We start from the raw sequence: 12,866 nt of genomic DNA, 5'->3' as shown, positions 1-12,866 counted from the left end.
AGTCCTTCGTAGCATTTTCATTCGTTGCATCCATTTCTGAGGCCCAGATCCTCCGATCAAATGCATGTAAGTGGCCTGCGGCCCACCTTCTTCTTCTTAATCATCAGGAGTTAAGACAATCAAGCCAGACAATACACCTGCGTTCAGGCAGTTTTTTTCCCTCCCTCTGGAGGGCTGTTGAGCCCGTCCTCTTGTCAATTCCCGTGTGCCCAGACGTAGGGGTTTAGGCTGTTGAGCTCATACTGCGAGATGTCGCGCTCCCGCACCACCGCTAGACACGCCTGAGCCATATGTCTACCCTTTGAGGAGACATCTTTCCTACCACTCGACTCACACTCTTTACGTCGTCCAGAGGGAGACGGCATTCCTTTTGGGCATACCTCGCGGCCTTACTCCTGTATGTGTGGGTGGGGTAGGTTGGTGTGGAGGTTTTGCACCATTTCATTGTTCGTGATAGTGTTTACGAGCACTGTTTTCGACCGAGCACTCCAGGCGCGGGCTGGGGCTCAGAACGCTTACTTGAACGCTGCCTGAATATCACTGCCTCAACCACTCGGACTCCAACAGGCTTTTCGCATCCGGCCGCTGCTGCGGGTCCAGCCTGATCATGGACAATACGAAGTCCAGATACGCCTTTTTTTCCGCATCCGAGAGGCCGGGGATGCTGCTGAACTGCTCCAGCGAGCATGGCGGGAAGGTTGATGGCTTCAGGAGCTTGCCTGTATGTTCATGAGTGATAGGCCCAGAAGTCAGTTTCAGCGTGCTAAGCAGGACGATGCGGGCGGAGGTTGTTCTTTCCTTACCCTCATCGTCAAAATACTGGTTTCTGTTCTTGGACCGCGCCAATAGTGCCTCGGGCATGCGGCCCATGATCGCCGTCATCTGCGCCAGGTGGGCCTCGGCCGTGTAGGGAGCGTTTGCGGTCCAGGCGCCGTCGAAGAGGACCTTGCCCTCGGCGAGCTCCCACACAATCACGCCCAGGTTCCAGATGTCCACCTTGTGGTCCCATTCCGCGCCGAGGATAACCTCCGGCGCCCGCAGCATCTGCGGCTGGATCCACTCGGTCAAGTGGCGGCCGAAATAACTTGCTAGTTTGTTGTTGCGTTGGGTTAGTCTTCTCCTGAAGGCGGCGAACCTAACTATCATGTTAAGTGAACTCACAGGTCCCAAAGTCAGCTAGCCTGACTGACAGATCGGTCGGTTGTGTAAGATCTTCCTCTGCCGACGACACCTGTCTCGATTCCATGTAGAAGTCATTGGGGGCTTCCAGCGGTGGGCGTTCTGAGCGGAATGCTTCAGAGGGCGCTTGCTCGAACATGGTGTTGATAGCAGTGGTTTCGACGAGGATGTTCTGGGGTTTGATATCTGTAACATAACGTGAGCTTTTCCTCTCGTGTGTCTAAGCCACAAGTGCTGACCTGTGTGGATGACGCGGCACACATCATGCAGGTATGCCAGCGCCAACAGGAGCTGCCTGGATATTTCTTTTACCAGGGGCACTGGAATCCTCAACCTCGGGAAGAGGCGCCGATATCGCTGTATATCGGGGCCCATGGCCTTGAAGACCAGACAGACGTGTTTACCGTTCGGGCCTTGGTGTTCAAATTGGTCGAGGAGCGGAAGGATGTGGTTGGACCCCGGATGCGGAGTGGTCTGGGCCTTAATTTGCCTCAGAATATCCAGTTCAAACGTGTCCTGTTGCTGCCCATAACAATCGGCGGTGAGGATTTTGAGCGCAACGTGCCGTCTCGTCCTGCTCTCCGGCAGTGGACTTAATGGGACCGGTACTTCACAAGTGCAAGAAGAGCACAGGCGGACTTACTCAAGATGGCATGCCAACCACACGGTCGAATATACGCCGTATCCGAGTTTACTGACAATTTTGTACTTGCCATTATCGAAGACATCGCCAATGCGGACGGGATGGTAGCCCCCGTAGCAGTACCGGCTGATGCTCTCCTCGGAGAAGAAGCGCGCGGGTTGTGCAAGTGGCTTGGAAGAGAGCCCGAGCACCGATTTGAGGCGGTTCACACAGGTGCTCAGCATATCGGCAAGCACCATCGTTGTCGAGTCGGGTGGTCCAAGTGGGTGTTGTTAAAGTTTCTATTGGCGGCTGTTCAGTTCAAGTTGGGGATTCGGGCAGTTTTGGATTACAGACGCCGCCACACGAGCCATGAACAGGATCCCATCACGTGACACGCTGTTGCACTCTCAATCGCCTGCGCTTCATTGCGGCATGATACAAGGAAAGTCCGGTCAAGCCCCTGCACATCTGCGCACCCAATCATGTTCGCGATGCGACACGCCCGCTGCGGCGGGTGACGAGGATGAAGGGTGAACCGAAGCGCTGAGCGGCTCAAGCGCTTAACTCGTGCAGCGCGTGAGCTGCCAATCCCCTGAAAAAAAAGTGGGCCTCGCATTCGAACCTCGCATGCCTCGATTCAAAATGGCCTTTGGAGTCCTGCATCATCCCAGACCAAGCCTCGAACAAATCGCTCAGGCGGCTAATGAAGCAGCCCGCCGTCGCCGTTTGCCTTCTGTGAATTAAAGCGAATGGTCCAGAATAGTAAGGCTTGCAAGGTCCAAGTAACCGCCGGCCAGAAACAATGACCGACTCCGGTGCCTGACTCCTTGTCTCCTTGACAGCTTCCCGAGTTAGCAGCCTCCCCGTGATAGCTCATGCTACTCGATGAATGTTGTGTATATTAGCTTGACTGAAGCCCATCATCCCATCCCGACTCATTCTGCAGCGAGCTTCTTCCGGCTGTGAGAAATAAAAGCGCCAGTTCTCTTTCACCAAAGCAGTCGTCCCCTTCTTCCCCTCACCAATTGTCCTTGCTCCTCGCTGTTGCCCGGCCTTCTTCCTTTTGCCATGATCCCTACCAGAATACTCCGGGCGCTCCAGTCAATCACCTGGCGGTACAGCACCCACCATGTGAGGGACGGTCGACGGTCCGAAGCGGAGCAGTTGATCAGAGCACATTACGAGGACCGTCAGCTCGAACAGCGAGGCGTCGAGCACGCAGCGGTGGTGTACGCTGCCCTTAAGTTCGATTGGACTTCTACGCGCTCGCGGGTAGCGTCTCGTAGGCGTCACATAGACTGACGAAACCACAGGTCAACTTTCCATGGCGGCGACGGACATGAGAAGGAGCACATCACCGTTGAGTTCAAGGACGCGAACGGCAACCACGTCACGACTCATCATGTTCGAGGGCCGAGGGATGCCCAGAACTAGACCAAAATGGAGTGGGAGGGGGAGGGGAAATCGGTGAACTGATGGTTTGTAGTGCAAGTAACTATGGCGACGACTGCCGGGTGCTTGGTTCCCATCTTGGTTATTTAAGTTGGATATTGTGGGCATATCTGTTCGAATTTTGCGATATTTTGGTGAGATCGAGAAACATGGAGTGCCGGAAAATCCGGTGGTATGCGACTCTGCTACCACCTTCCCCCTTTCTTCCTTCATTCTGCCCAAGGCCTCGTGGTCATTGTGCTCAAGAATCGTTACACAATACAGAAAGTCCAAAGGAGATTTTCTTCAGCGGGGCGAGGGCCTTCATGGGAAACAGAAGCCCAAGCATTTTTCGCCTCATATTGCATTCATGTTGCATGTGTGAATCTAGGCTCGAGGCGTGCCACAACAGAGGCAATGGTGCTTTGCGATAAAGTGACAACTCTCTAAGCACACCCATATTACAACCGGCACCGGGATTGATTGTCTGTCTGCTGGAGCCTCGACCATGTGTCGGTCCCCGAGGGAGTGTTGCCTGTACCCGTACTGGACAAGTAGCTCGCAGGTTTCCTCTTCACCGTCATGCTAATGTGGTAATCTGGTTCCGGGTCGAGGATCCAAGTAGCAATCAACTAAGGCCTTGAATGGGGAAGAATCTCAGAGGGGCTCAGAGAGAGATTGACACCTTGGTTCCACACAAGTCGCGAAGAGATCGCCGAACTTGGCTTCCCTCTCCATGTCTGGATGTTGTGGAGTGAAGCCCACGTGACGGTCGCCGTTGCTGGGCCACAACGGTAAACAGCCAGGGGTTGCTCCACCTCGCTGATTGGCCCCACCGGCCGTGGGACTGCAATTAACTCAGGGGACGTCCTGGCAATTTCCCCGAAAGGGAGAAAGAAGCACCCGCGCCATTGCTATTCAATCTGCCGAGCTCAGCAGACATCGACAGCGCGAGCTAACTTAGCCTCCCAGCTGAGATTTGCTTTCCGAGGCAAAGTGGCAAATCCTCAATTGCCTTTTCAGCAATTCGCAGTTTGCAATCAGCAACCATTGCGTTACCATGGCCGCGCCGCTGTCGCCGGCGCCAAGCGCGGCGCTCAATCTCTCAACCCCAACGGCCAATCTGCGCCGCGAAGCATGCGATGACCGCCGCAAACCGGCCGGCAACACTGAGAACCACACGAGCAATGACGACATATCCTTGGACGGCGACAGCTCCCCGTTTCTCTCGCACGTTAAGGACGAGGTGACGTCCCCGACCGCCCGCGGGCCCTCACCGCCAAAGGCCCGTGCGGGCTCTCGAATCATCTCGGGCAGCGAGCTCTCACCGCTCAAGATCCTCCAGCAGCAGCAGCAGAGTCAGATCCAGGCACAGACACAGGCGCAAGCGCAGGCACAGTCACAACCACAAGGCCAGAACCAGACCCAACAATCACCACAATCGGCCCACGACGAGACCTCTTCGCCAGCCAAGAGCATGCCGCCGCCTCCGCTACCACAAAGCCCCCGGAAGGTGGGCCCGATCAAGCGGTTCCCCGTCAAGGTCAGCCAGCCCGGTTCCTCGGCCAGGGAATCGCCGCGCCGGTCATTGGAGGAGCGCCGCTCTTCTGGCGAGCGCCAGAGCAGCCTGCAGGAGGTCGTGCTGGAGAACGAGGGACTGAAGCACGCCATTGAGATCTTCGAGGACGAGGTGAATGCGATGCACGACGGCGCCGACGATGCGGACCACGAAGACGGCCATACGCTCCTGGTTTCTCACGGCGCCGCTCCGGGTCAGGGCCACTTGGGCGAGGAGGAGCATTCCGTCCTGGACGACTCCATGGTCAGCACCTTCAGCGCCTTCTCGGGCGTGCCCAACCTCACAATGCTGGCACAGATGCGCAGCGACAGCCCGAGCAAGTTCTCAGTCATGGGCGCCTCGACACCGCGGGCGCCGAGGATGGAGCCGCCAGAAGCGTCACGAACGCCGCGGGTCAATGGCTCGTATGACGCCGGTAATAACACCACGAACCTGATGGACTTCACCGAGCAATTGCGCTACGGCGCCTACGGGGCGTACCCGACTCCGTCCAGACGCGGAGGGGCCATGCCGCCGTCGTCGTCAACGGCGGAGGCGAATGTGGCGGCCACCCCGCAGCGACCCAATGGCAGCAACAACCTGGTGAGCCTGCTCGACTTCGACCTGCCGCCGGCGCCCACCCCGCGCAGCATCCCCTCCATCACGCCGCGCGAGCTCGAGTCGCTCAAGTCGGGCTTCCTCTCGGAAATCAGCAGCCTCAAGGCCTCGCTGAGCGGCAAGGAGGCCGAGGTGCAGTCGCTCAAGACGGCCGTGGGCGACGCCGAGAAGCGGGTGGGCGAGTGCATGGAGCAGCTGCGCGAGGTGCAAGGGGCGCAGGAAGCCTTGCAGGCCGAGAAGGACAGCTGGGAGCGGCGGGGCCGCGAGATGGAGGCGGTGCTGCGCAAGGTCAAGGAGGAGATCGTCATCAGCCAGCGCGAGCGCGAGGAGCTCGAGTTCAAGCTCGACGAGTCCGAGAAGCGGCGCGAGGCGGCCGAGATGATGGCGCAGGAGGCCGAGAGCAAGATGGCGGGCATGCGCGCCGGTAAGGCCAGCGCCGAGGCCGCCGCCGCTGCCGCCGGCGGGGCTGAGAACAAGCCGCCCGTCGCGCCGCCGTCGCACAAGGAGGTCGAGATCGCCGTCGAGCGCGTCGCGCGCGAGCTGCACGCGCTGTACAAGAGCAAGCACGAGAACAAGGTGGCGGCGCTGAAGAAGAGCTACGAGCACCGGTGGGAGAAGCGGGTGCACCAGCTGCAGGCGCAGGTGGACGAGCTGCGGCGCGAGAACGAGGAGCTGCGGCAGCTGGCCAGCCGCGACAGCGCCGCGGCCCACCGCGGCCTCGACCCGGCCCGGCTGGCCGAGATGGAGGAGGAGCGGCGGGCCGAGCGGGCGCGCGACGCCGCCCAGATCCGCGAGCTCGAGGCCACCGTCGAGAAGGTCGAGGCCGTGCTCAAGACGGTGCAGGCCGACAACGCCGAGCTGCGCGTGCTGCTCGAGCGCGAGCGCGTCGAGAAGGGCGAGCTCGTCATGCTCGCCGAGGAGATGATGAACATTCAGCAGAGCTTCATCGCCGCGGCCGACGAGGAGCCGTCCGACCAGCAGCAGCAGCAGCAGCAGCCCCCTCACCACCAACCCCAATACCAACCACAACAGCAACAACAACGATCACCACCCCACCACCAGCAGCACCAGCCGCAGCAGCAGCAGCAGCAGCAGGCAACCAAGACACCGTCTAAGCGACAGTCCTACGCCGGCCCCAGCACGTCCCGCACCCCGGGCAACAGCTTCCGCCTCTCCACATCAGCCAACAACAACAACAGCTCCCTGGCGAACGGCTTCCGCGCCTCGGGCCTGCGCGCCCCCGGCTCCGTGTCAGGCATCCCCGCCCCCGGCGTGCGCGCGTCGCACGAGCGGACCAAGAGCGCCGCCACCATGATCGGCGTCGGCGCTGCTGGAGGCGGGAGCGGCAGCGGCAGCGGCAGTGGCCTGCCGCGGCCTGGGTCCGGGCAGGGCTTGCGCGGGGTCGGGGCTAGCGGGATTATGAGCTCCATTGAGCGGATGGGTGCTGGGGGGTCGCATGGGAGTAGGGGGCGGTTTGTTTGAGTTTTTTTTCTTTTTCCTTTTTTGTCTTTTTTCTTTTTTACGCCTCCCAGCTCTTCTGGTGGACGGACGGACGGTGGCGCTGAATGAGCGATGGCAATGGCGCGGTGGTGTGTGTGTGGACCGATTACGCGGTGCTTGATTCAAAGTCGGAGTTGTCCCAGCTGGTTTTTGGTGTTTTGATGGGGAAGGAGAAGAGAGGAAGGGGTGGGGAGGCGCTTGTTGTCTTGTTTCTGTCTGAGTAGCTACCTACCGAAGGTTGTGGGTTTGGCGTGGTGTGTGGGAGAGGGGTGAGGGGAAAAAAGGCCCCAGGGTGAGGAGGGGGAGTGTGCGCCTGAGACGCAATGAGTGATGAGTGTCGATGAATGAGGCACGCGTTTATGTTCATGATTTACCACTGCTGCTACTGAGTACCGTCACCACCACTGACGGACGAGCGAGCGAGCGGACCCACCTACCTACCTACCTATCTACCTTGGTGGTTATACGTGGGGTTTGACTGCTTTGGACGGGGACTGGGGCACGGGGCACGGCGGGCTGGCGGCTTGGTGTGTGTGTGTGATTGATGATGGGTGGTGACTGGGCGGTGTGTATTGTGTTGGCTTGTAGCGCTATTCCCCTCTGCCGCTGTGTCGTCTGCTGTGTTTTATACCTTTGTTTTATACCTACCTACCTTCCCTCCTTCCTGGTGTGACATTCATCTCTCTCTTCTGTGCGGTGTTGTGTTGTGGTGTGTGGCGTTGTTGGCGACGTCTCCCTGGGTAGCAGGCAGTGAGTGCATCTTCGATACGTGACGGCTGCTGTTGTTGGGCTGGTGCTTTCCGTTGTGATCTCTGGGTCCTGCCGGTCTGGAAAAGGGTCGAATGCATTGAGTTCGGTGTCAATGGCAGCAATGAGAATACCTAGTGGGGGCTATATAGGGCGGGCAGCACCTTGCGAAGGCGGATTATTTATTGCATGGACTGATTTCACACCCTAATGAGCAAGCGGGTATCCGGATCCATGTTTATTTTTATTTTTCCCTTTCCTTACTTTTTTCTAGCCCCTACTCCAAAGGCAACCTCTGATGCAAGAACCTCTTCTTGCCGTCCCCTTCGCCATAGACTGCGGCGACCTGGCCGCTCCCCCGCAGCTTGTACTTGTAGATCATCAGGCCCTCCAAGCCGACGGGCCCGCGCGAGTGGATCTTGTTGGTGCTGATGCCGACCTCGGTGCCGAAGCCGTAGCGAGTGCCGTCGGCGAAGCGGGTCGACGCGTTCCAGTAGACGCCGGCCGAGTCGACGGCGGCCATGAACTGCTCGGCCTGCTCGCGCGACGCCGTCAGGATGCAGTCGGTGTGGTGCGAACCGTGCGCGTTGATGTGCGCGACAGCCTCGGTGAGCGACGCGACCGTCTTGACGGCCAGCGTCAGCGAGAGGAACTCGGTGTCGTAGTCGGCCTCGACGGCGTCGACGAGGTTGAGGCCGGGGACGTGCTGCAGCGCGGCCTTGCTCGCGGTGTCGCAGCGCAGCTCGACCCCCTTGGCGGCGAGCGCGGCGGCGACCGCGGGCAGGAGGGTGGGCAGGGCGGCCTCCTGCACGACGAGGGTCTCGAGGCTGTTGCAGGCGGCGGGGTAGTTCGTCTTGGAGTCGACGATGACTTCTGCGGCCATGGCCGGGTCGGCGGACTGCTCGAGGTAGATGGCGCAGAGGCCGTCGGCGTGGCCGAGCACGGGGATGCGGGTGGTGTTCTTGATGTAGCGGACGAGGTCGTTGGAGCCGCGCGGGATGACCAGGTCGATGTGCTGGTCGAGGGCGAGCAGCTCGGGGATGACGTCGCGGGTGGTCACCAGCTGGATGGCGTCGTTGGGAACCTGGGTCCTCTCGAGGGCGGCCGAGATGACGCGCGAGATGGCGACGAACGACTCGGTCGACTCCTTGCCGCCCTTGAGGATGGCGGCGTTGCCGGATTTGATGGCGAGGGCGGCGATGTTGGCGATGACCTCGGGGCGAGCCTCGAAGATGATGAGCAGCACGCCGATGGGGCAGGTGACCCGCTCGAGCTCGAGGCCGTCGTCGAGGCGGGTGCGCAGGGTGACGCGGCCGACGGGATCGTCGAGGTCGCGCACGTCGAGGATGCCCTTGAGCATGTCCTCCCACTTGCCCTTCTTGCCGAGGTCGAGGCGGGCCACCAGGCTCTGGCTCAGCTTGCCGTCGGCGGCGGCCTGGCGGGCCAGCTCGAGGTCGCGAGCATTGGCGGCGAGGATGTCGTCGCGGGCGGCGGCAAGGCCGGCGTGGATGGCCGTGAGTGCCTCGTTGCGCGCGTCGGCCGAGAGCGTCGCCAGCACGTGCGATGCCGATTTGGCCGCCTGCGCGGCGTCGGCGGGGGACGCGTTAGTCAGCGACATGTTGCTTGCCGTTCTCAATGCCTCCGGGCGGTGGGCCGTGTCGTCTGTCCCGGTGTCGCTGACGTGCGCCGGCGTTAGTCACAGGGCAACCCGCACCACCGGAAGCGGGGTCCGGCCCCGGAGCTGGGCATGTTGCTGTGCGTCCCGCACCCTGCTGCTGAAAAATAATGTGGGCCTGCGGGGTGGTGGGGCAGCCACCAAGGTATACACTATATACCTTACCTTACCTTACTGAGTGTGTTACATACTTCCGTAGCTGCCCGCCAAGGGGCCCAGGGCCAACATTGGCCCGGAGCTTCTTTCAGTTCCTTCCGTGGCCAATTTTTTGTCATTGGCTCCACTTCTTCTCAACTCTGCCAACTGCCGACTCGCCTTCATTCTGCATCTCCCAGGAAACCTTCCGACGCCGGTCGAGCTTCGATCCGCGCACTGCGCAAACTCCTGGAATTCATTGACGTGCGTGCGGATGGCGCCATGTTGACGCTCGGGCTCGTTATGCGGTCTGCATCCGACCGCGGAAGGTTGCGTTGAGGGGTGATTGTCGGGACGGGGGACTTCGCGCTCTGAGCGCGAATGCCGATGAGCCGAGCCCGTCTTGTTGGTGCGGGGCGGGCAGGTTTGCAGGCAATTGGGGGATGAGAGGCAAGTGCTGTGCTTCCAGGTTGTTTTGTTTTGTCTGCCCTTCAAAGCTTCGCACTCGCACTCGGAAATAGAAATTCTTCCCCCGCTGCACACGAAGCTTGTTCCCCGGCCAAGTCTTGATGCCAAGTCTTGACATCCTCGATGCTGGTCCCTGCCGGACGGGGCTGCCGGGTATGGGCCGGGCCGGTCGCGGTCGACCAAGCATCCACATCCGCCTCCTGCTCTGCATTCCCACCGAGGTTGGGAGCCGCCGAGGTGGGCACCTGGCCCCGGCCTGCTTATTTCCGGACCCAGTGTGCCGCTCCTGCTGGGAGAAGCCTGTCGCAGGCGTCACCGCTTGGTTCCGAGAGGTTTTCTCCTGCCTCTGCTCTTTCATTCTGTTTCTGTCTCTGTTTTTTGGTCCATCGCCTTCGCCTTGCTTTCTGGAGGAATTGGCAGTGTTATGCTAGCACCACTCAGCTTCAGCTTCAGCTCAACTTGACAGAGTACTATCTTAGTCACAGCGTATTTATCTCTTAAGACATCTTCTATGCTTCCGTAACGGGAGATCGGACGGGAGCAATGGCAGTCGGCGACAGCGCGCCGGATGACAGGCCGGATGAGCTCGCCACCGGCGTGGATGCCCCGCGCCGAGACCGAGAGCAGTCCGGGCCGGGGCCGACACATCGGGTCTCCGCCGCGGACAAGGAGAACCACGTCGTCTACAGCAGCGAGGATGAACATCACTTAGACATAGCGCCCCCTCTTGATCCCGCTGAACATCATCCAGCGGACGTGGACCCTGAAAAGACGGTCCACGTGAACAGCCGCCCCCCGAGCCGGTGTAGCTCTTCGGTGTTTGCTAACACTAACATTGTCGTCCCGCGAGCCCAGCGCAGGGGGCTCTTTGGCCGTTTCGCCATCATCCCGGAGGTCGAGCGGCCATACGAATACAAGAAGAGCACTAAGTGGATGATTACTGCCATTGTCGCCCTCGTGGCCGCTGGTGCTCCCATGGGGTCGGGTCTCTTCCTGCGTGAGTCTCTTCCTTCCATCAGCCAAGCTCGGGACCGCATGGCTGACAGCCGACAAAAGCGGCCCTCCCTTCCATGTCCAAAGACCTGAACGTCTCGCCGAGCGTCATCAACCTCACCATCTCCTTTTACATGCTATCCATGTCCATCTTCCCACTGTGGTGGTACGCATGGTTGCCCAGTCTTCATGAGTCATAGGGTCAGGGTCTCTGTCTGACTGGCGCTAGGTCCTCCTTCTCCGAGTCTCTGGGCCGTCGCACCATCTACATCATCTCCTTCTCGCTGTTTGTCGTCTTCTCGGTCCTCACCGCCGTGAGCGTCAACGTCGGCATGCTTGTCGTGATGCGCATCCTGGGAGGCGGCGCCTCGGCCTCGGCGCAAGCCATCGGCGCCGGCACCATCGCCGACATCTGGGAGCCGGCCGAGCGCGGCCTGGCTATGGGCATCTTCTACCTCGGGCCGCTGGTCGGTCCTCTCTGCTCTCCCATTATCGGCGGTGCCCTGGCCCAGGGATTCGGCTGGCGCGCGACAATGTGGTTTCTCGCTATCTACGGGGCCGTCATGCTGCTATTGCTATTTTTCTGTCTGCCGGAAACCCTTGCCGTGCGCGCACCGCCCAACCCGGCTCCTCCAACCGCCGGCGAGCAAGCCGACGCTCTCCAGCGCGTCTCGACAGCCCAGTCCATCAGGCGTCACAGCCGCCGCGGCGCCGCCATGCTCAAGCGGTTCCTGGTCGACCCGCTCTCGGTCCTCGTCCATCTACGCCAGCCGCCCGTCTTGGTCGCCGTCTACTGCGCCTCCGCCGCGTTTTTCTCCCTCTTCGTCCTCAACATCTCCATCCAATCCACGTTCTCCAAGCCGCCCTACTCCTTCCGGCCCATTCCCCTCGGCTTGTGCTACCTCGCCCCGTCTCTGGGGTACATCCTCGCGTCCAGCTTCGGCGGGCGCTGGATCGACTACATCATGGCGCGCGAGGCGCGGCGCGCCGAGCGCTACGACGAGAACGGCAAGCTGCTCTACCTGCCCGAGGACCGCATGCGCGAGAATATGTGGCTCGCCGCGACGCTGTACCCGGGCGCCATGATCTGGTACGGGTGGACGGCGGACCGCGGCGTGCACTTCATGGTGCCCGAGGTGGCCAACTTCTTCTTCGGCTGCGGCAGCATGCTCGTCTTCGGCGTCACGACCACCATGCTGACCGAGTTCATGCCGCGACGGAGCAGCAGCGGCGTGGCCGTGAACAACTTCGTGCGGAACATCTTCTCGTGCGTCGGCAGCGTCATTGCGCAGCCGCTGATCGACGCCATGGGCAACGGCTGGATGTGTACCATGGTCGGCCTGTTCGCCTGGGTGACGGGCAATGCGGCCATCTGGGCGCTTACCAGGTATGGCGCGCGGTGGAGGGAGGAGATGAATCGGAAGTTGAATCAAGGGGGAAATAGGGGGTGAGCGCGAGACAACACCTCCTCTCCATAATTCGAACCCCGATCTTTTGAAGCAGATGCATGCTGGTCCCTGAGTTGAAGCTGCAACGGACTTGCGGGGCAGGTGAGCTCCTGCGGTGGGAAAAGGGGGGTGGGGGAGGGGGGGTAAAAGGGGGCGGCCAAGGTAAGCAACTCGCGCAGCGAGGCCGCTTGGTAGAACTGCATGCCGTCTATTTCCCTCCGTCCTCAGCGGCGCCCGCTGTGCCAGTAACAACAACGCAGCAGTCAACTGTTGTGAGCCACTACTTCCATACACGGCTTCAATTCTCAAACCCTCCTTGATCGTGGTCAGATTCCTGCCAAGACCGGATGAGGCTGGCTCCCTCGCAGTGGCTGGATTATCTCCCCGCCCAGCCAAGTGGCATGGCACGCCATTGGGCCGACAGCCGGCGTGGTGGCTGACACAAACACATCCTTCCCGCTCGGCGCTGCAACGCTGCGGTGGGGCGCC

General features: G+C 60.7%; 4 protein-coding genes across 4 annotated transcripts; 2 read left to right on the top strand and 2 right to left on the bottom strand.

Moving 5' to 3' along the window:
• Positions 1-382: 382 nt before the first annotated feature.
• Positions 383-2,162, bottom strand: THITE_2106359 (uncharacterized protein). Its single transcript, XM_003648601.1, has 5 exons — positions 1,823-2,162; positions 1,419-1,753; positions 1,162-1,365; positions 804-1,088; positions 383-719 (listed from the first exon to the last, which is right to left on the bottom strand). Exons 1-5 carry the CDS (start codon positions 2,059-2,061, stop codon positions 538-540), a joined length of 1,245 nt encoding a protein of 414 aa, XP_003648649.1. The 5' UTR covers positions 2,062-2,162; the 3' UTR covers positions 383-537.
• Positions 2,163-4,114: 1,952 nt separating this feature from the next.
• Positions 4,115-6,955, top strand: THITE_2106353 (uncharacterized protein). The gene has a single exon (XM_003648600.1). It carries the CDS (start codon positions 4,296-4,298, stop codon positions 6,891-6,893), a length of 2,598 nt encoding a protein of 865 aa, XP_003648648.1. The 5' UTR covers positions 4,115-4,295; the 3' UTR covers positions 6,894-6,955.
• A 903-nt stretch (positions 6,956-7,858) lies between these two features.
• Positions 7,859-9,414, bottom strand: THITE_2106352 (uncharacterized protein). Its single transcript, XM_003648599.1, has one exon. The coding sequence runs from the start codon at positions 9,274-9,276 to the stop codon at positions 7,936-7,938; it is 1,341 nt and encodes a 446-aa protein (XP_003648647.1). The 5' UTR covers positions 9,277-9,414; the 3' UTR covers positions 7,859-7,935.
• Positions 9,415-10,992: 1,578 nt separating this feature from the next.
• On the top strand, positions 10,993-12,504 carry THITE_2106351 (uncharacterized protein). The gene is made up of 2 exons (XM_003648598.1): positions 10,993-11,095; positions 11,159-12,504. Exons 1-2 carry the CDS (start codon positions 11,007-11,009, stop codon positions 12,378-12,380), a joined length of 1,311 nt encoding a protein of 436 aa, XP_003648646.1. The 5' UTR covers positions 10,993-11,006; the 3' UTR covers positions 12,381-12,504.
• Positions 12,505-12,866: the final 362 nt, after the last annotated feature.

This window comes from Thermothielavioides terrestris, chromosome 1, assembly GCF_000226115.1.
Source record: "Thermothielavioides terrestris NRRL 8126 chromosome 1, complete sequence".
In the NCBI taxonomy this organism is placed as follows: domain Eukaryota; kingdom Fungi; phylum Ascomycota; class Sordariomycetes; order Sordariales; family Chaetomiaceae; genus Thermothielavioides; species Thermothielavioides terrestris.
The sequence above is the reverse complement of the archived record's forward strand: the minus strand, read 5'-3'. Positions and strand labels throughout refer to the sequence as shown.

Bases quoted from the DNA above. Each gene is read 5' to 3' on its own strand.
- THITE_2106353 (XM_003648600.1), top strand. From the start codon at position 4,296: ATGGCCGCGCCGCTGTCGCCGGCGCCAAGCGCGGCGCTCAATCTCTCA.
- THITE_2106359 (XM_003648601.1), bottom strand. From the start codon at position 2,061: ATGGTGCTTGCCGATATGCTGAGCACCTGTGTGAACCGCCTCAAATCG. The intron at 1,754-1,822 runs GTAAGTCCGCCT...GCCGGAGAGCAG, and splicing joins TGGTTGGCATGCCATCTTGA to GACGAGACGGCACGTTGCGC. The intron at 1,089-1,161 runs GTGAGTTCACTT...ACAACAAACTAG, and splicing joins GCTAGCTGACTTTGGGACCT to CAAGTTATTTCGGCCGCCAC.
- THITE_2106352 (XM_003648599.1), bottom strand. From the start codon at position 9,276: ATGTCGCTGACTAACGCGTCCCCCGCCGACGCCGCGCAGGCGGCCAAA.
- THITE_2106351 (XM_003648598.1), top strand. From the start codon at position 11,007: ATGTCCAAAGACCTGAACGTCTCGCCGAGCGTCATCAACCTCACCATC. The intron at 11,096-11,158 runs GTACGCATGGTT...GACTGGCGCTAG, and splicing joins TCCATCTTCCCACTGTGGTG to GTCCTCCTTCTCCGAGTCTC.